General features: G+C 38.9%; 1 protein-coding gene across 6 annotated transcripts in view; it reads left to right on the top strand.

Moving 5' to 3' along the window:
* Window positions 1–432: 432 nt before the first annotated feature.
* plecb (plectin b) overlaps window positions 433–20843 on the top strand; it is a 94153-nt gene continuing 73742 nt past the window's right edge. For 2 of the 6 annotated variants that reach the window (XM_015055699.1, XM_015055697.1), the window contains exon 1: window positions 433–572. In XM_015055699.1, coding sequence (XP_014911185.1) covers window positions 527–572 — 46 coding nt within the window. In that variant the 5' untranslated portion in view covers window positions 433–526. Of the gene's footprint in view, window positions 573–7813; window positions 7905–20693; window positions 20779–20843 lie in introns of those variants that run through there. The other 4 variants (XM_015055695.1, XM_015055692.1, XM_015055696.1 and 1 more) reach the window with 2 other exon arrangements.

Genomic DNA, 20843 nt, shown 5'->3' with positions numbered 1-20843 from the left:
CATTTAATCTTTTCTCTCTCTCTTTTTCACACATAAACATCACCATCGTCCTTTATTCTCTCACAAGAAAAACAGATCTTTACTTTATTCTCTTTGATTCTCCTCATATCAGTCTCTCTGCATCAGCCGATCGCTCTGATTGGCTTACCTGAGTCCGAGGTCGTTTTCTCACTGAGTGAATTTGCAATGCAGTGAAGATAACAATCCAGTTGTATTTGAAAAAGGAAAGGGAGGAGCTTTGGATTCTGCACAGAAAATACTTCAGAGTGTGCATATGACTGAGAATGAATGAGTGTGTGCGTCTGTGTGCGCCTCACATTGTTTATGACAGGAACCAAAACAGAGAGGAGAGTCCCGGTCAGTCGACCTGCTGAGCAGGAAAGTGACCAAAGAGAAAAAGAGTTGAGACACAGGAATCTGCTCAGACAGGGAGACGTTTCTGTCATCTCGTCAGAGGAAGGACACCAGACTACTGAGGCGTTTATTTTTTCATCATTCTTTGAGAAAAAGAGGCTAGGAACCCCAAATGGAGTTTCCCATCTCCATCCAGAATGAGATCACTTTACTGAAAGGTATTGTTTTTTTTTTTTAATTCTGATTTGAATTTACAGAAAAATACTTGCTGTTATTTATTTATTATTATTTTTTTGATAATATGAGACTTGTAATGGAAACAAAACAGCTAAGAGTAGAGAATGGAGAGACATTGTGCTGCGGTTTTGTTAATGCATCGCAAGGGAGGGGTGGCTCGGAGTTATTGTTAGAAAAGCTGAAGAAATATTGAGCTTACGTCGTGTGAGAAACCTCAACTCTGCTCCTCATTGTTGTTTTTAAATGGTCTGGTAAAACCTCATCAGGGCGCGTTCAAGCAGACTGCTGCTGCAGGGAAAAGCACAAACTAACCCTGCAGAGCTGCATCACCTTTTTACATCTTATCTCACCGCAAGTTATTAGCATGATCACATTTAACCAATGTTTGTAGTTTAGTTCTCTTCATTTGCGCCTCTGCATCAGTATCAAGATTATAGTTGTTATGTTACTATGGTTACGTCTTCCCGACACGTTGCTCGTCAGGTTTCCCTGCCACCTCAGAACCAGTTCTGTGTGTGCATGTGCTGCTTCGAGTTTCTGTCTTCAGCGATGGCCCAGTGATATGACGGCCGGACACTGATAAGAGTTAGATAATGCCATAAACTTCCCCGCTTGTCGAGTTCTTTTGGACGTGGACGTGTGGACGTGTGGACGTGTGGACGTGTGGACGTGTTCGAAGCTAAAAGTTGCAGGAAGCTCTGGACAAAAATAAAGACAGATTGTAAACATGGCGGTAAATGTTGACTACGATTAAAACTTTTCTTTTTTTTTTTACAATATCTGCTCATCTAGTGCTGGAATGCATCAAGATTCAAGAACTGATTCGTGTTCTGGGAAGCTTTAGTATGAGAAAGGACTCATGAGTCATTTGTTATAAATTGCAAGTCGTTATTTTTAGCAATTGATCTGTAGATTTGACAGTAGTGTGAGAATCCAAAGGGCTTAGATGGATAACTGCAACTTTCATACTTGAAAAATCCAAAAAGGAAGTCCATATAAAGCAGCCAGGCGAGGTGTGGTTTATTTACTTCCTGTCCATATGTGACCTGCTGCGTTTGCAGACAGACTGTTAATGTGCAGGAACAGCTACATGGGACATGATGACCAAAATTAAGCAAAAAAAAAAAACAAAAACTCTGTCTTCAGTTCTGCATGATGCATAAACACACTTTTTTTCATATTTCTTGCACAAGTAAAGAAAATGTAATCTTTGTCGGCAGTGGAATTAAAAAACATGCTTTTTCTGTTGAAATCATGCAGCAGAAAAAGCAGAAAAACAGTGTGGAAGGTAATGGAGTGAAAAATCTAATTTTTCAGCATTCATTGCAAATAATAACAAAAAACTATTTGGGATGAATGCAGCGCTGTGTTTCCCAACATTGGATGCTTGAGAATCCAATTTCTTATTTATCTTTGTGTGCCGGCTTCTGTTTTGGCATCAAACAACGTATAACTGGATTTAGAAAAAAAAAAAATCTGATCTTCATCCTTACTTATCCACCACTGATCCTTACGGAGATCCAAACTACCCCCACATTTTGGGTCGCTGGATTGTGTGCGAACTTGCTGAGCTGTGCATTTATTGACGATTAGCTCGGCTCATCTAAAATTTGCTTTATTAATTACTCCCATTTATCATCCTGTGAAGGAAGAGTGTTTAGAAAACTGCAACCAGTGTCTACTGTTGAGCCTGAGATGTGGATGATTTAATGAAATGTTGCGTCACTCAGGTTTGTGTAACTGCAGCGGGATCGCTGACGCTTTGGTTCTTTTTGTGAATTGAAACGTGAGTCACAACACTTCTCTGGTGGATCTCACGGCTGGGTTCAAAATTACATAGAGACTTGAAACCATGTGGAAGGAAATAGAGTGAGCCTTGAAAACAAAATCTGCATGCTTTGAGCAGAAACCTTGATACTAGATCTGACAGATCTAGTATCTGTCAGATCCAAATACTAGATCTGACAGCTTAACATCAGTTTGATGTCATATTTTCCAGAAAATGTTCATCCTCGGTGCATCCTTTTCAGTAGTGATGCACCGAGGTCGGATTTTTGGATTTCCGTCCTCAAAACATCTGGCACCAACAACCGAAACTGCTAAAGTAAAAATCGTGAGGAGGTGAAGTGACCAGCAGCGGCCAGAGTTTAGCTTTCTGTTGTAGCAGCTGGAATGAATAGCTGACATTCCTCTGCAGATCATCTACTTTCATTCTAAATGACTTTTTACACCTTTTGTGCTTCATCTGGCTGCCTTTATAAACATCTCATCTCACTGATACTGGGAAACGAAACACTAATACTGGAGTTTTCTTGCTGCAGTTGCAGCTTCCAAACCTGGGAGTTTTGTTGGTAGTGTAGCGTGGTAATGCTAACATGTCATCAGAAAAAGATTTCATTATTTTTATTTCTTTTATTGACCAACTGGTTGGTCACAGATTGACCGTGAAAGATCTGCGAATACTACAGCCAATTTTGAGTTTGATCAGACCCTAATTATTCTCGGAAAATTCACCTGTTTGAGGAATTTTCCACAGAGAATGCTTGGAATATTTGAAAAAGAAAAAAAAATGCAGCTTGGAAGGCTGAAATATCTTGGCGCGATGCTAGTTGAGATAATTTTGACTTGTGTTTGCAAAGCATCCAATCCAGGTGCTCCATTTTTACCCCCTTTGAGCTGATTGGCTGTACCTCCAAAGAGCAAAAATAAGGAAGACTGTGAAGGTTAGCTTCTACAGTAGTGCTTAGATTGTTGCTTATATAAATATTTGGTGTTTGGCCCATTAAAACAGGTAATTATAAACGTTTTCGAGGGGGTCAGATTTGCGGGAGGCTGTAGCCTCTAATCCCTGGAAATACCAGCCGTCCACTGTACATTACATAGCAACGTGTACGCCAGTAGAAAGTTAAGTGACTTTGGTCTTGGCATTTATTCTCATCACGTCACAAAAGTAGGAAAAGAAAAAAACGGAGGTTCATTGCTTGGTCATGTTAATCAAACATCACAGTCAGTAGAAAGCATTAACGACAGTGGAGTAGGAAACTGGGTGTGCTTCCCAAGTACAAACAATAACTAACCTCTGTCGTCTAAAGAAAACAGCTGTATAACTCAGGAAATGTTCTTAGCTGTAATCACACTTGTACTTCATTCCAGGACAGAAAAATGGGAAATTGAATCTGTTTTCATTTCCGTAGACCTTATTGAAACGCTGCGATAGGAGCTTATAACAGCAGTTTGGATGGCAAATATTGGTAAAAGCTTGGCTGATTCCATTCTAGGTCACTTGGCTTCTATTATATACAGATATATATTCGTAATTCAAAGCTATGTAAAATTCTGACATACTTTAGTGTTTTTGTTGGGGTTTTTTCTCTGTGGATCTTCAGCTTGCGACTTTCTTGACAGGATGCGTTTATTTCTGTCATTTTCGATCCATTTGCCACATCTACGTGAAAAAGGAGAATTTCTCACACCACGCTGTTATTTCTACTAGCATATTTTAGGGGTACGACTTTCCCATAGTAACACACGGCAGAGCGAGGGCTTACAGGCGTGGGTGAACATTCTTTACAACCAGCGGCAGTAATAAATCGCCAGGTGACGCCGTCAGCGGTTTGCAGGAAACGGAGAACACCGTTTGCATTTGGGAGGGTTTCAGGCTTGCGTTAGTTGCCTGGCATGAGGAGACGCCACAGTGCGGCCTCTTGATGGATGTGCTGTCAGTTTCAACAGAGTGAGAAGTAGGAGAAACTCTTCCCAACAATGCAGCGCTTTATACTGACGAGGAAAGGTCATATGTGGGAGATGGGCGCATGAAATATTTGACACTGCTCAGTGTACACCGCTAATGTAGCAACCTTACAGAGCAGCTGTGTGATGATGTAGCTAGTGGGGAAAACAGAGAAGCTCAGAAGTTAATTGTACTGAGTGTGATCCTAATCAAAGTCTTGAGTCCTTTTGATTTGATTGGGTCGAGATCTCTCTCTTCAGCCTCATTTGTTTGATCCTACGTCTTCAAGTCTAGCCAATCGGGAACACAAAAAAAGAGACCACCTTTCTCCAAAACAGAAACTACAAAGACAGGAAGGAAAATTTCAAGCGCTTTCTGAAGTTTCAGGAAGTTACATCTCCTTAAATAGAGGTAGTTTGCTTTCCTTTTTTTTTTATGCATGAGAAGCGTTGAAGTGGATCTTGTTCAGCGTTTCAGAAGCCTGGAACAAATCGCTGTAATCTCTGTTGGCTGCAGTTTCAAAGTATGGGTTGGTGCTCATCTGTCTGCGTGTATTTAGTCTTTGAGTCCAGCCGGCTTCCAAAAATTCCCCTAAAAAGGTAATTCACGACTAAAAAGGAGCTTCAATAGTTTACTGGCATGTAATGAACGCTTTCATTAAGAAACTAATACTTACAGTTAAACTATCCAGAGAATAAATATCAATCTGTGAAAAAGCTGTTACCATCCTTCATTTTTAATTTCTACTTTACTGACATAATTTGATGCCAAAGGAGACACACACATTTTAATGGTCTATTATTCTGACCATTATTATTTATTTATTTAATTGATTAAAAATCAATTAAGATTTTGTGGGTAAAAAACCCAAACAAACAAAAACAGTGAAGCTGGTTTTTTTTTTTGTTTTTTTTAAGGTATGACATTCAGATTAAATTAGTTTTCAATGGGCCAATAGTTTTGTATAAATCACTAAAATAATATTAACAGAACTACTCCTTTTGTCAGACTTTCATTTTTGCCACTTTAATAAGACAAAGCTAAATGAATAATAAACATTTACTCAACTTCTTTGGTCTTTAAAATGTTAAGTTGCAGGTATTAGTTACAATGACACTTTTAGAATGTTTTTTATGGTATGATAACCAAAAATAATGTTACTTTGCTTTTACTTAAAACAAAAACTGCAAACTATTACTGTTGCAGCTACAGGAATATAACATATGGATCCTCACAACTGTATCAGTGGTGTATGTGGTATTTTTTTAAATTTCAGTACATCCTCATTTGAGCAGCCAAAGATACCAAGAAAGTTTTTCACTTATATTTTTTTTTATTATTTGAATGTGATGAAACTGTTTAACCTGAGAAGTTTGAGTTGATTTCGTCAGCAAAGCAACAATAAACAAGGACAGTGTGAGTAATAACCACCTGGCAGGGTGTTGGCCTCAGTGCGGCCTAGTTACATAAAAATGACAGCACAATGGATATTCAGATTCTTATTGTTGACATGCACGCCTTCCATCCTTTCCTCCCATTATTCCAGTAACACACATGGGAATCTTGAAATGCATGAACCGGGATTACTTTCAGGGTTTTAACACTGATTAAATTGGACTGCAGTCAGTTTTTATTCCATATGTTATTTTACATTCAAACCCAAGAGACTCTTAATAACCCTTGTTGTCTTGTACGTCAGCACCTTGCGGACATTCCTTCTTGCGGTTTTTAAATCTTGTCTCTCTTTGAACATAATTTAAGACATTTCTGCAACATGCTTTTCCTGCACTCGAGCAGGAAATGCGTCACCAGCAGTTTCCCTTCTGCTTTGTTGGGCTATTTTAGTGGCTGATGAGGCTCGGGGGATATCCTCAGGTTATAGTAAGGCTAATCCACAGCTGGGATTTGACTTAGTGTCTTCCTCATAGTAAATAAAACCAAACAGATGTTCATGTAAACACAGCATTCCTTCATTGTTCACTTTTTCCACACTGGACTACACCTGCTCCTTTGAAATGCATTGAAAGAAGATGATTTATTTATTTATTTATTTTTTAATGGCATGTGATGCGTGAATGTACAGCTCTGGAAAGGTCTAGAATTTGCACAGCAATATACACTTCTATCTGTTGTTGGGAAAATATCCCACTGTTTATGTGCTAAATGTTTCTATAGTCACTTATTGAACCTGATACTCTGGTTATGTTCCAGACAGTCATTTGATCCACTGTATGTCACAAAAACAGGGAAGTCATCTAAGTCCTGATGGTAGTTTGGGCTTTGGAGGTTGGAGACATGCTGTGAGAACCTGAAAGCCGTACATTGTCTTATAATAACAAGAAAAATAAAATAAAAGTTGAATATTCCTTACGTTAGCACTGAAAAATCCAAAAATCTTTTAATATTTGATAATAACATTATTTCCCTTGAAATAATATTGTATGTTAATAGGATTCCTCAGAGAACACCAACCCCAGTGCCAGTCACTGAAATGTCTTCAAATGACATTTCAATTTCAATGACATTTGAAATGTCTTATAGTAAAAAAAACATTGAAATAACGTTTGGTAATGTTCTGCACAAGAGATCCAACATCATGGATAAAATCCGGCTCAGATAAACGGAGAAGACTGACCGCAAACACAATTGAAAACTTTCCCATGTTGAAATAAGTCTCTTCTTTCCTTTTAGCTGTTGCTTAAATAGCTGCACATCAAATCATTTTACTTACATGTACTGACTTTGATCTAGTTATACACCAACACAGAACAGATCTCAAGAAAAAAAAAAAAACTACTTTAGTTTTGAGTTTGGCTCTTTCTTGTGTTTATTTGACGCCTTAAAACCTGGGTTAATGTTTCTGAGACTGTACTGTTAATCATTAACCATTGGTTACACCCTCACCATTACTTCAGTGCACCTTAACGGCTGCAGCGGCTTTACCAAGTAAAGTTTGGTATTCATTTGATCAGTATATGCTCACTTTTTGTGGTTCCAGGTTCTGGACATTGTCATCATCACATATGTCTCTGTTAAGTCTCTTTTGGCTTTGGTCTGAAAAGATAGACTTGTTTTCAAGTAATTTTCCCTCCTTTTGTCCAATACAATGCACTGAATGGTGCAACTAACTAAAAGCAGTTAAGCAATTTTACTGGTAATGAATCGCCCAAGGTTACAATAACCACCGACTGAACAATTCAAGACAATCCTTTAAGTCTGACCCTAGTTTGTCTTTTTTTTTTTTTTACCTATCTTCTTGCTTTTTTCCCATTCCCTTCATTGCGCAAATGCCAATGAACACTTCGGCTGCACACACGGTCATGCTCGCGCATTTACATGAGCTGAGGTATTATTATAGAGGGCGGCTCTGACCTGTGTAAGAGGAAGAGGAGGGAGACTCCTTTTTTTGTTGTTCTGCACAGCGTGACGTGTTTGACAGAAAGTGCGGAGAAAGTACATAGAGGCACCAAGATCAAAAAGAAGAAAGGGGGAGAAAAGGGAGAAAAAATGGCTTCGGTTCCTAAGGTTCCAAACGTCTCCGCTCAGGAAATCTGCAGCATGGAGTCGTTCTATTCGAGCAAAGGTAAGCCTCAGGAATGAACAAAAACACAGCTGAAACGAGAGAAAGGAGGTAGGAAACAAAGCCAGGTGGTAAGCTGATCCAGGTGGAGAGCAGATCAAGAGAGAGGCTCTGGACGGGAATGAACAAGTGGTAAAATCAAAGGCATGAAGGAGATGACTTCTGATAATTATTAGAATTGCTCAGTGAGGATATTTTGCCCTCCAAGATAATATTTGAAGTCATTGAAGAACAGCCAGCTGATAACGGTTTGATAATTGGGAGATTTCTTTTGTCATTATATGTTCTAGAAACGTTGCTTTCTAGCATTTAGAGATATTTTTTTCTACTGTAGAGTCTGGAGCACATTTTTAAAACTCTCCTGTAACATGGTCCTAAGTAAGAAAGTTCCTATTTGACTCAACACATACAACCAGAGTCTTTAATAAAGTCACGTTTTGCCCTCGCTATCAAAGTTTTTATGCAGAGCAATTTGCAAAAGTGCTGGGCTAACTTTAACATATATGATCTTTTTTTTTCATATGACTTGTTGATAATTCAGCTCATAACACATGAGCTTAATTTCACTAGATTTACAGCTAACCCTCATTTTAGTTGTGCTCTGCAAAGCACTATGGGATAGCTGAGGATGTCTGAACATGGCATTAAGCAGGTGAACTGACAAGGATGGTCTTTACTTTAAGCAAAAGAATGATCTTTTCCTCACTAGAGGCGACAGGATGCAACCAGAGATGGTCCGTCTATGTTCTGTCCCTTATCTCTGATTATGGGATATGGATCATGACAGAAAGACTCAGGTTCTAGATACAAGAAACTGACATCAGCTTGCTCAACACGGTGGCCAGACTCTGTTTTAGAGAGTTGGTGAGAAAATACAACATCCAGCTGATCTTAAGTTAGAACTGTGTGTCCTTCGCATCAAGACTAATCAGTTGGGGGTCTGATGAGGGGGACTTCCTTTTGGAGCTTTTCTGGACATGCCCCTTTAACATGTCCCTCGTCTTACACACTTGATTTAAATGGCAAAATTGCCTCTCTTGCATGCAGTCAAGCTCTGTGGAGCAAAGCCAGTGAGCTAATATCGGAGCCAAGAAGAGAGAACCCTGGCCCTTGAGGATAGTAGTTTGAGACTACCGCTACAAATCCTTTCTGAACTTGGAACCTTTGAATCCCATTGTATCTATCAGAAAATTGATGCATGGATGGATGGATGGATGGTTGGATGGAGTAGTTAGATTGCAGCACAGTTGTAATACCTAATGCCACAATCATGGCAGTCGAGTCAAGCAAATGATCTTTGGTGAATGCAGGTTCTATGTAGAGCAGACTAGTACTTTCAGTAACCTGCTTCACAGATGTTGCAGAGACATTCCAGTATAAACTGGATCTCCCTGTGGCTGTGTGGCCCTGTTCAGATTTACTGCTGCCTCCTCCTCATCAGCAGCTACCTAATATCCCAGTTTCTATCCCGGTTTTGGCACTTCAAGCAGTATATTGTCCTCTGCGTGTTCTGCTGAGTGTTACTCACTTTCAGTCCAAAACCCACAGAGGAGGAATTTTGCTCTCGATCAAAGGTCTTTTTGCTGTCACCCTCTGTGGAATTACCATGAAGAAGTTTCCACTGAGCCTCCATCAGGCTGCTGTCCGGGTCCAGAGACCTCCCACAGAGTGAGATGAAGTGTTGTAGTGTTGGGCTGCGTCTGAGTGTTTTGCTGGCACAGGGTCCTTCTTTCTGGCAGCACCCGCTGTTCCACAGAGAAGGGAAGGAAAAAAGAAAAACCGACAGCAGGTTTCTGAGGTTGTGTTTACTGGTGGAAATACTTGTTGGCTCTTGATGTCATAGGACAAGTTTAGGTGGCAACGACCATCGTTACTCTGCTGGGGGGGGAAAATAAGTAGTTCAGTTTCTTCTGAATTTAGGGAACAATAAAATGATTGAATAAATCATCTTTTTACGTTTCGCACTGACATACCATAAGTTTTTTTTTTTCTTCTTCTTCTTAAGCCGCAACGATTGCTTCAGATTACTTGATATCTTGTGACGCATTCCTGGCTCTCTACTCTGCCATCTAAACTTATCTGCCCACTAGGGTGCGCTAGGATGCTGTTGCCAACTCCAACAATAAGACTGTCAATCAAAAAGTAAAAAGAAAATAAAAACATGTTCACAAAAAAAAAGGAAAAATAACATATCTTGTGTTGGAAGGTTTTGCCAGTTTGTCTCGGGGAAAACAAGGACATTGAAACTGCCCTGTTATCCTGACGACAAATCATTTTATCAGGTCAGGTTTTATCTTATTCTTTTCATTTGATTGGATGGTGTGAAAAACATCCAATCTAATTTAGTAGCTCTAATCTACTTTCTGGATTAGAAATTAGCTCTAATTTCTAATCTAGAGCTAATCTGAATTAGCCTAAACACCAAAAAACAGAAAGATTAAAAAATATTCCGTGAATTGCTGTTGATTGAAAGATATTTGGAATGCACAGATGATGAAGCCCTGGCAGATTTTAGTTTTTTAGATAAATGTTTTGTTTTTAAATGTACAGAATGGATGATGTAGAAGTTTGAATTTGGAAAAAGTTTGAATTTCTTATTGGAAAAACACATAGTAACCCTCTAGCAGAATTTCTCGGTACAGAGTTTTACTTACCCTAGAAAACTTTTTGAGAACATTTACACCATTTGTAATGAAATTGTAATCCTTTTTTTTCCCTGCAAGTTATGAAAATGACATCTAAAAAGATCCAAATTAAATGCTTCAAAGTCTTTAACCTTAATCTTTTTTTATGTTGCCGTTCTCACCACAACATGATGATTATTTCACGTAACGTAAAGGATCAGAGCTGCTATAAATATTCTCCATAAACACATGGACAGTGACAGTCAGCTGTTGAAACACAAACCACACATTAGATCCTACTTTAGCAGGCGATGCGTCGCGGATCGCTCGCGTCATGAGGTGATGATTTAACGCAGAGCCGGCTGTTGATTGGTCGCCGCAGCTCGTGTTCTGCTCAAACACACAGAAACCTTCACCGCTCCTGTGGGGAGGTCCGACACAGTTTGAGGTGCCTTGTGGGTGTTAAAGGTCGGGGTTCAGAGGGCGTGACCTCAAAATAGGGAACAGCTGTGAATCCTTTTATCTGCAATGGTCACATTACTACGGAGGTCTGCAGAGTTAGATAAGTCATTCCCAAAAGCCTCACACAGCAAATAATGAAGTGTCTTCTATCACACGCTTCCATTAAATTGCAATAGCGACATGAACAACTGCAATGTTGACAGAAGTATCACTTTATTATCTCTTTAGGGAAATTTTCCTAGCAGGAAGGTGGGAAGAAAAAGAAAACACAAACAGAAACAAACGCTACGAAATATTAGTACAAACATCACTGAAACAGGCAGAATGACAAAATCAGAGCCGATTGAGTTTGACTTTACCTCAATAATGGCCAGGCTAAGGAAAGTTTTTCTGTCTTTTGGTTCTTGATTTGAGTGTTTCCTAAGACAGAAGAAATAACACATTTAATGGTTACCCTAAATGGATAGTTCAAAATGTTTAAAGTGAGGTTCAGTTCAGACTTTGTATGGTGATAAAATATTCAGCTTGTTGGATAGTTTGATCATTTGTGTAGTAAAAAAAAAAAGGAATGCAGAGAGACAGGGCAATGGGAGGATTCAATTTATTTAGGAAAGTTAATAATCACACACAGTCCCGCCACCCCCACAAAATGAGTAAAAAAAGTGAGTTAAAAAAATACAATGGGAATAAATAACATGCTATGGGACAGAAGTCATTGGGAATCTTCGTGGGGTTTGTCCATGTTCTTAAGTAAAATCAGTTTCCTCCAATTTTGCTATAATCGACTCATTTTAATCCACAGGAAAAACTAGAACAAAGAAAAAAGAAAGAAAAAGCCTTCATTCGATCCTTTGCCTTTATATTTTAACCAACTCATTATTTTTAAAAAGACAAAGGTCATCTTACTAAAATCTGTTTTATTGAGAACCATCTTAACTCACTGTGAGTAATTAAAGAGGCCTAAAAGGATTTTATGTTCGGTGCATTTTGCCCAAAACTCTAAATCATTTCCAGCTAATGATCCAAAAATATTTGCTAACTTGCCGTCTCTCCAGTAGATGGCGATGTTGATCTGTAAAGTGGAGCCTCGTTCTCAGCCTCCTGCCTTCAGCATTTTTCCACCAACTCTTCATTAAACATGATTTACTAGGCGGCCCAACCACTTTCCTTGAAGGCTGAACAATGATTTTATCATTCGACTCTTTTTTTTCTCACGCTGTCTGTGAAAAGACGGCGTGCCAAACTTGTTATTTTCATTAGTGACTCATTAGGCTTATTTATTTATTTATTTATTTATTTATTTATTTAAATTGGGCTTATTGGTGACATAACCCTTAAAGTTTAACCTCAGGTTGTTTTGCTGCTGTGATGCTCATCATCTCACTCCTGCTTATCGCTCCTTTTAGATAACACTAAATAATCTTGCTTTTATCGTCATGTTGTTATATAAAGTAGAGCAGTTCATGTTTTTATTGAGTCCTATGTGTGCTATGCTTTGTGTTTTTCAGGTGAGTGCCCTATCCTCTCTTTTCCTCTTCATATTTGGAGCCGTTGCTGCCTGAGGACAGCGGGGAACGGCTGACGAACAAGCACGCTAATCAAGTTAGCCGAATGCCACAACCCACACGGCAAATCCAAACACTTCAATGTTAAGACAAGTTAATAAAAAAAGCAACACATACCTGAAGCATGGATTTGATGGCCTTGCTGTGAGTTTCGGACAGGTTTTAAGCTGCAACAAATAAATGAGTCACGCCCCGGAGGAATCAGGTTAAGATTTGCCCTCACAGGCAATCCCTCTCGTCTGAGGTACATCTGGAATGTTTTTACACCCGGCACGGTGGAACCGTGGCGGGGGTTGAGGCCCCCGGGGGGGCGAATCGCTGGCCCCTCTCGTTCGAGAGCAGTCGCCCCGCATCCTGTGATTTGTTGTCTGTTTGGTTGGCGCACCTTGAGGCATGTCGTGAAACGGATGACTGGGTTGCAGCCTGACAGAAAAACACCACCTGCTTCGGGATGTTTTATTTGCTTGCCACTCAGTGGATATACAATTGCTTGACACGGTGTGTTGAAAGGGTAAATACTTGCGTAGACGAGTTAGGCAATGATGCGTGCTTAATTGCTCTGAAGTTTACTCACTGAGGGGAAAAAATAAAATAAAATCCAGCGTGTGCATATTGTGCATTTCAGTGATCGGTATGTTTCTGTTCGTAACGTTCTGCTGCAGAACAGATCTTGGTCTCCTCTGGCCTGGCAACAGGTCACAATGTACCGGGTCATGTTTCTTCACCGGAGGGAGAGAGAGGTTGAACAGTTAGACTGGACACACCCTGAACGAAGGCCTTGGCAAAGCTACAAAGGGAGGCAGCTGAATGCTAACAGGTGATCCAACTGGTTTTTGTTTTCAGGGAGCTGCTAGCATTAAATTTCTTTGATACCTGAGTACAACTAATTCATCTGCAGCCCACAGAGTTCTGGGAGGCTACATTTACTGCCCACCTTTCTCAATAGGACTATATAGAGTGTGTTATAATCAAAAATATTTTAGTTTTCTTGTCAACGAATCAAACACAGTTGAAATATATCAATGAAGCATAAGTTAAGCTTCTACTTTTCTCTTTTATCTGGACTGAACACATTTTAACATGCATGGTAATGATCAGTTTTTTCTATATAAATTATTTGTTTCAAAAAAAATATGTATATATATATATATATATAAATTTAAAAAAAGGAGAAAAACATCTAGGTAGAAATAAAAGATTACTTTAAGGAAGGGATGTCCAAACGTTTTGCCACATGGACCTAAATTGATAAGTTGAAAGTATTTGCAGGCCAAAATTATGTAAATAATTGTATCCAATTTTTGTTAGTTGTTTTTCTCTGTAGAAAATAAATGTCATTCACTGCATATCTAAAGCTTAATACAATAATACAATACAATACACATTTTCTGTACTGAAGAAAGTTAATCCAGTTTTTAATTTCTTTTAGGCTTGATTGAACTTTTTTTTTCTGTTTATAAGAAACAGATTTGGGTCACTTTCTTTCAAAACACTTTATTTATTTAGCCAAGTTTAAATAAATCAAATAAAAGCTGACTGAGGTGCAGCAAAGTAGACATGGTTCTACTTATTATAAAAGCTTCATTATAAAAATCCATTAACTTTTTCCATTGTAATAAAATGATGTTATGCACCCTGGTTAAAAATAAAAAAGTTACTATTTGCTTCAACCATCTGGGATGGGTTGAACGTTAAATGGGTAAAAAAAATTTATATTTTGCAGGAGCCGCACAAAATCACTCCAAAGTTAGGTTAGCTTCTTTTGTGTTTGTCAAAAATGTCCATATAAATAATTCCCTTAAACAGAACACATTTTATTTATCCTGCGGCTCCTATGTTTGAGTTAGTTTTAGGCATATGTGCCCAGAAATTTCAAGGACTGATTGAGGTTTGGTTTCTCTTATACCCAAATCCAACAACGGCATAATAGCGCTACATTTTTCACTCATGTAATAAATGTTTCATAGAATCTAATAAGTCCAGCATCCTTCAGTCAAGGTTTAATCAGTCAATATATTTTGGCTTTTATGCTTGTCTGATTCCAAAGCAGCCTAGAAACCTTCCCTGTACTTTTGCTTTCATAAGGAGAAGTTTTCATGAATCCTAAATTGTGCTGTAGAGAATCAGATCACGGTCTAACTGCACCAAAACCTTTGAGCTGTTAACTTGATGCTTTTGCTGGTTGTGCTACACATTCTGCTCCGTTGTCCCCACATGGGTTACACATCCGGAAAGACAACTCATTAGCAGAAATGGTTTTCTTGACGTTGTAAAAGTCTGGGTTTTTGGCACTTGGACACGCTGTTGGCAATAGTTGAGCTCACCACATTGTTCCCAGTTGGAGAACTCCTCCTTGTTGGTTTGTTCCAACAGTGAAGGAAAAAGGAAATGTGGCTTTTGTTTTTGCTGCTGTTCTGCCTTTTAAACGCTGAACCTTTAGCTGTAGGTAAAACAAAGAAAAAGACAGGAAATGCTGCCATGCAGAAGGAAAGGCGAATAGCATCGCCTGCAGGAATGAGGACACACGGATTGTGTGGGTGGGGTTGGGATCCTACTCCTAAGCTCCTTTTATCCAATAAAAGTCGCTGTTTACTTTGCAGGTTTAACAATGTAGGGTTTAGGTTAGGAGGGTATTATTGCTCCCAGTGTATTGTACTTTGAACATGTGATTAAACAATCATTACGTGCGTGAGCTTTGTTTCTTAGACCTTGGCCTTAGAGAGAGTCACATGGGAAAAAAAAAAACAATTATGTCATGAAATCAATTTTTACATTTCATTAAATGGTAGATTTTGTAGATTGATTATGTTCAATCTACAAAATGTGGGTTTCATGGTTTTTCTAAAGTCTGGACCGACTGATGCTGACTTTTAGCTAGCTCCAGTTTCTCTTAGGAACCAAGTATGACCACAAGTTATTATTTCTCTACTTTCTCTATACATAAGTAATGCAACTTTCTAAGTAACAAAATATTGTCATTAAAAAAACAACACAAAAACAAGAATTTTCTCACAAATAACAGAGCTGGGGTTTTTTCCCCATGAGTAAAATCAACGATGATTTGGGACTTACACACAGGATGTATATTTTTGCAAATTTAACTGAAAGAAATATAGGATTCTTCATTGGTATGTTTTACACACCTCAAAGTATATACAATAATCATAGTAATATAATAATACGTAGAACTCCACATTGTCATGTAGCATTAAAAATTTTCCTCAAGATTTATTCAAAATAAAAAAAAATTACTTCTATTTTCAATTGAATACTTGAGAAAAGCAGTCGGACATTCTCAGGGTGTTAGAATCAGTCATTTTGTTTAATGCAGGCATTGTTGTACCACTATTCAATAAAGCAGAACAAAACAAAGAAAATAGGATTTTAGCTACTGAAGTGACATTTAAATAGTTCCCAGTGTAGCACTTGGTAATGTATATTGCTAAAACTGTCTAAAACATTGCCTAACTCTGTTAATAATTATTGCTCTGTTGTAAAGTTCCAGTTTGATCATGTAATGTAGTTCTACCATCACACTGATAGGTGGCAGTAGCGCTCCATAGGATGTGAGAGAAGTGTGAGAAAACACACCCGTCCGCGCTAAAATCCACAAATACTTAAGATCCAATCAAAAGACACTGCTAGCTGCCTATTTTAATAGTTCAGTTATAAAATATGTCTTAATATTCATAAATACAAGACTCAAAGTGGCGGTTTTTCCCATAAAAATGTAACTTGGAGTTCTGCTCCATAGAAAAATCTCTGAATTGGTAAATTTATAAATTTAATTAAAAAAATTGCAGTGACTTGCATGGTTAGCTCAACTTAGCCTATGTTCTCTGCTGAATTAGCATCACCGACTGCTAAATGCAGCAAGTTTCATGACGTAAGTTGATTCATCTGCTGGTTTTAAAGACTTTGCAGTGATATGTTCAGCTTTGTTTTATTTGCCTAAATCTCCTCTACTGTTTAAAAGTAGCAGCCTTAACAAACCGTTTGTGTCCTTCTGTATAGGAGCGTTTATGTCACGGCAACCTGCTACATCTGATGTATTCACGGTTCAGGAAAAAAAAAGAAAAAAAATCAGATTTTAAGTTTCTGACTGCCATTCACTGATCAAGTCAGGAGTTAAATCTCTCAGCTCTGTCCATCAAGTTATGTACCTTTCCATCTCTGATTGTTGATAACATTCCATCGCTGCTCCTTGTGTCTCTCCGTCCTGTTTTTGAGTACCAGGCTATAAAATATCTTCTCCTTAGCATCCACTACATGAAACGGCATGCCGGGTGCGTTTCTACTCTGCAAATTATAGTCCTGCTGCCGCGGCACGAAATAACTACAACATTCCCAAGGCCTTGCTTGAGAACATCTTGCGAAAGTAAGCAAAGTCTTTGCGCAAGCAGTCACATTGTCATCACTCATCGCTGCACATGGTCTCTTGCATTGATTTCTCTCGGCAGATAAACTGTGTGAATTGAAAGCTGTCTGTTCCTGCCGGTGCCGCGTGGCGACCTCACCTCAGTGTGCCGGAATGACCGGATTTCAAGGAGCGATCGTTCCCCGCTTATCTTCTTCAGATTACCTGAAAACCTAACCCTTACCTCATATTTTTCTTAGTCTTTGTCATTTTTTTCCTCCAAATACATTGATTAGAGCTTAAACTTAAGAAGTTAACTGACCCTTGTTTTTTTTTTTTTTTCTTGTTTTTTTCTCTAAAAAGTCACAAGAACCCTCTCATGGTTGGTTTAACACAGAAATAGCTAATTTGTGGAAGACACAGGTGATGGTGGTGAGTCACTGCTGTCTGTAACTCGACTCCAAAGCTGTGGCAGAAAGGCCCTTTTCTCTGCTTACTCATTTAGTTACTTTACTGTATGATTTTATTTTTATTTTTTTTTTTTTGGACAGCAGTTTTCAGTCAGTTTTTCTGTTTCGCTCCGAGGACAGAAAGAATGCATCTGATTCATCCTCACCAGAACTGGGAGGGTTTTCTGGGAGTGAGGACAGTAAATCTAACCTCCTGGTGTGCATGTGTGGGATCTTAACTTTAGTCCGAGCGAACAACGCACCTGCGTTCTGTTTGCCTGCGTCTAATTAGCTGCTCATCAGGATCTTTGTCTAAAATTAAAGCCCTGCAGCCTCTTCAGGTTACAACACAAATGTCCACAAATGTGGCGCAGCGTCTCAAAGCCGGCAGTCTGGATGTTGTATCGGGTTTTTGTTGTTTGATTGCCGGTTGCCCCTGGCAGCAGAAACGGCGCACATGCTCTGCACGGCCCTCAGTCGTGGACGGCGGGACATATTATTTGCCTAACCTGCGGGCTGTGTCGCTACAGCAACCAAAGTATAACCGCTCCCAAGTGTAATTGCAGATGATGACTCATAGAGACAACTATTTAAGAACTTCCTTTTTCACACACACACACACACACACACACACACACACACACACACACACACACACACACACACACAAAGAAAAAAAAGCATAGTTTGAATGTGTTTTAGTTGCACAGATGTGTTGGTTTCTGTGTTTCTGATTGGCACAGAGGGGCCGGCCCATGTTGGCAGCTGCTGGCAGAGCAGGCACACCCTGCAGCCATTTTACACCTTCCTCACTACCCAGAGTGAAGCTCCATTTTGTAAGGGCCAGTCTCTGTTCATATTTAAATATGATTTACATGGAATTATCCTTTGGGAAGGATTCATTTCCTTTCAGCTTTTTTTTTCTAAGTACAATTGTTTCAGTAGACTCATCAGGAATATAGTCCAGATGAGTCTCGTTTTTCCAGCTGACTTCAGAGTAATGTGTTTCGCTTTGGGCAGAAACACATTACAACCCAGAGAGTCACTTTTACTGTCGGTCCAGACAAATGAAACTCATTTGGAGCCGCAAATGTTGCAGTTTTTCTTTTTCTTTTTTTTTTTGACAAGACAGCTTTTAGATTAATATCTATTATTGGAAACTGCTGTTTATTTCTATTTTTAGGATTTAAAATGAAGATAAAGATAAAATTTAGGAACAAAAAAGGATGGATTTTTTTTCAGTGGGACAGAAAATTATGTGATAAACTTTAAAAAAGCACATAGAGTCCAGCCTAATAATGAGAAAATCTATGATGGCATATTAGTTCTAGGAAGTACCTTTTTTTTCTTTTTTTAATGTATACATTAACAAGGAGATTTCTGAGCTACAAAAGTCAGACATTTGTATGAAAATTTGAGATTAATCTAAAAGAATTCCTTTAAAAAAGTCCCAAATTTTGAGATTAAATTTAGAAATGTACTTGAAAAAACAGAAAAGTTCAAAAAGTTGAAATTATATACTTTTGTCTTCGGTCGCTCAAAAATATTCTTTTTTCTGAAAAGTTTTTTGGCAGAAATTTACTTATTTTTTTCTACATACAATGGCCCTATATCTAAAAATCAGATCTAGAAACATATTATTATATTACTTTAGTAATATAGTAATATAAAGTAATATAACACTTTATATTACTTTAGTGTCATTCACTGCAAATATTGCATGGGTAAACTGCAAAACTAAAAACCTACCTTTGTTATTAAACATGAAATTTAAAATATCAGCTGTCTTTTTTTCCTTCGGGGTTCAAACAGCCCATTGTGGCTCCAGAGCCCCTGACTTGGGGAGAAAGTTCCTTAAATAAAAGGGCTTTGCTGTGACAGTTTTTTCAAGTTCCAACCATTAATATCAAACTATTATTAATGGAGACAATTTTCATCTCTTTCACAATTTGCTCTAAGGAACTGACTATGAATTTGGCAGAATTGTGACTCATCTTGTGCAACCGTTCAGATGCCATGTGTTTGAGTAACACCAACCGGTTCATATTTAGAAAGGAAAATGATACATGGTTTACATTTACATAATGGAATATGAGCAGCACAATTGCAAACCTACTACCCTGTTGCTCACCCAGTGACAACCGGGTGCTGGCACCAGGCTCAAAGTTGGGGTGAAAGTTCACCTTCCAGCGGGACAACCCCTCAACATATACAGCCACAGCTACAGTAGAATGGCCCAGTCAAAGTGCAGACCTGAATCCAATGGAGAAATCATGAAATGCTTCCAGTCCACTTTAAAGTTATGCGCTACCATGTGTTAAAATAGAAAATAAATATGTCTCTTTCTACAGAGGGGAAATTTAGAAGGCAAAGGTAAGAAAATATATATTAACTGGAAAATTATAATAGGTTGTACAGTACGGGCAAAGAAAAATAATCATTAAAAATTGCATATTCAGATTAATAGAGCAAATTAATCATTTTAGAAGAAAAAAATGTGCAAGGGTTTGTAGTTGGTGTATCTATCACATAACATTCTCATACAATGCATTTAGGTTTGTGGTTGCAGCACGGAGCTCTAACTGTTACCTGAAGGCACCGGGACTCATTCTGCTGTAGGCTGTTTGCAAAGTGATGTCATCTCTGCCAAAGATCTGCAATTGGAGTTTTCATTAGCATTGTTTATACCCGACTGAACTCAGTGGGTTTCTCTCTCTCTCTCTTTTTTTTTTTTTACTTAGAACGCTTAATTACGCCCCATAAACCTGAGGAATGAGAAAACAACAAACAAGGCCTAGAGCTGCTGATGGCTGTATGTTCCAGTTCCTCAGTGCTGCACTGAGGCCTTTGCTTCTTTGTTTTACGTTCTCTCTATTTCTATTTGGTTCCTTTGTTCTACTTCTCCTCCATTGTACACTCTTCCTCTCAATCTCCCGGTCTGAAATCTTGCTCCGTCTTTCGTGAACAAAGAGCCCAGTGTGTGGCGCGCAGTGGCCGGTGCCAGAGCGAAGCGTGGGTTCCTTCAGATGCACGGGGACACGGAGCGGGGTATCCAGGGCAGCAGAAAGGATGTGGTCCATCCCAGCATGGGCCTCAGATTTATGGCATGGATGTTCCTCTGAGTTTATAGGGACAGAAATGAAAAGATTCCCTTGTTCTTTCTCTCTCTTTTTTTTCTCAAAAACACCCTTTCTCCCTCCTCACCCTGAAAACAACTCCCAACTTCTGCACATTTTTGCCCCGTCTGTGTGAGCATCCATTGGACGGGTGAGCGGGGGTCTCACTAGGGTGAACAGAAGCAGGAGTTAGCAGTGTGGTGAAGAAGTTGCGGGGCGCTTTTTTTGCAGAAAATGTCAGTTCAGAGCTGGTGGGAGAGCGGAGATCCACTGGGAGATCGGTTCTGGCTCAGCCCTAAGAAAGGTAAGCAGATGGAAGTGAGCAATTCTCAGGATTGGTCACACAGAAGGGGTGTGGTCTTTTATTTA

This window comes from Poecilia latipinna, unplaced genomic scaffold (genome assembly GCF_001443285.1).
Source record: "Poecilia latipinna isolate Pla-1442-1.1 unplaced genomic scaffold, P_latipinna-1.0 Scaffold1331, whole genome shotgun sequence".
Taxonomy (NCBI): domain Eukaryota; kingdom Metazoa; phylum Chordata; class Actinopteri; order Cyprinodontiformes; family Poeciliidae; genus Poecilia; species Poecilia latipinna.
Note: the sequence above shows the minus strand (reverse complement) of the source record. Positions and strands in the feature narration are given on the sequence as shown.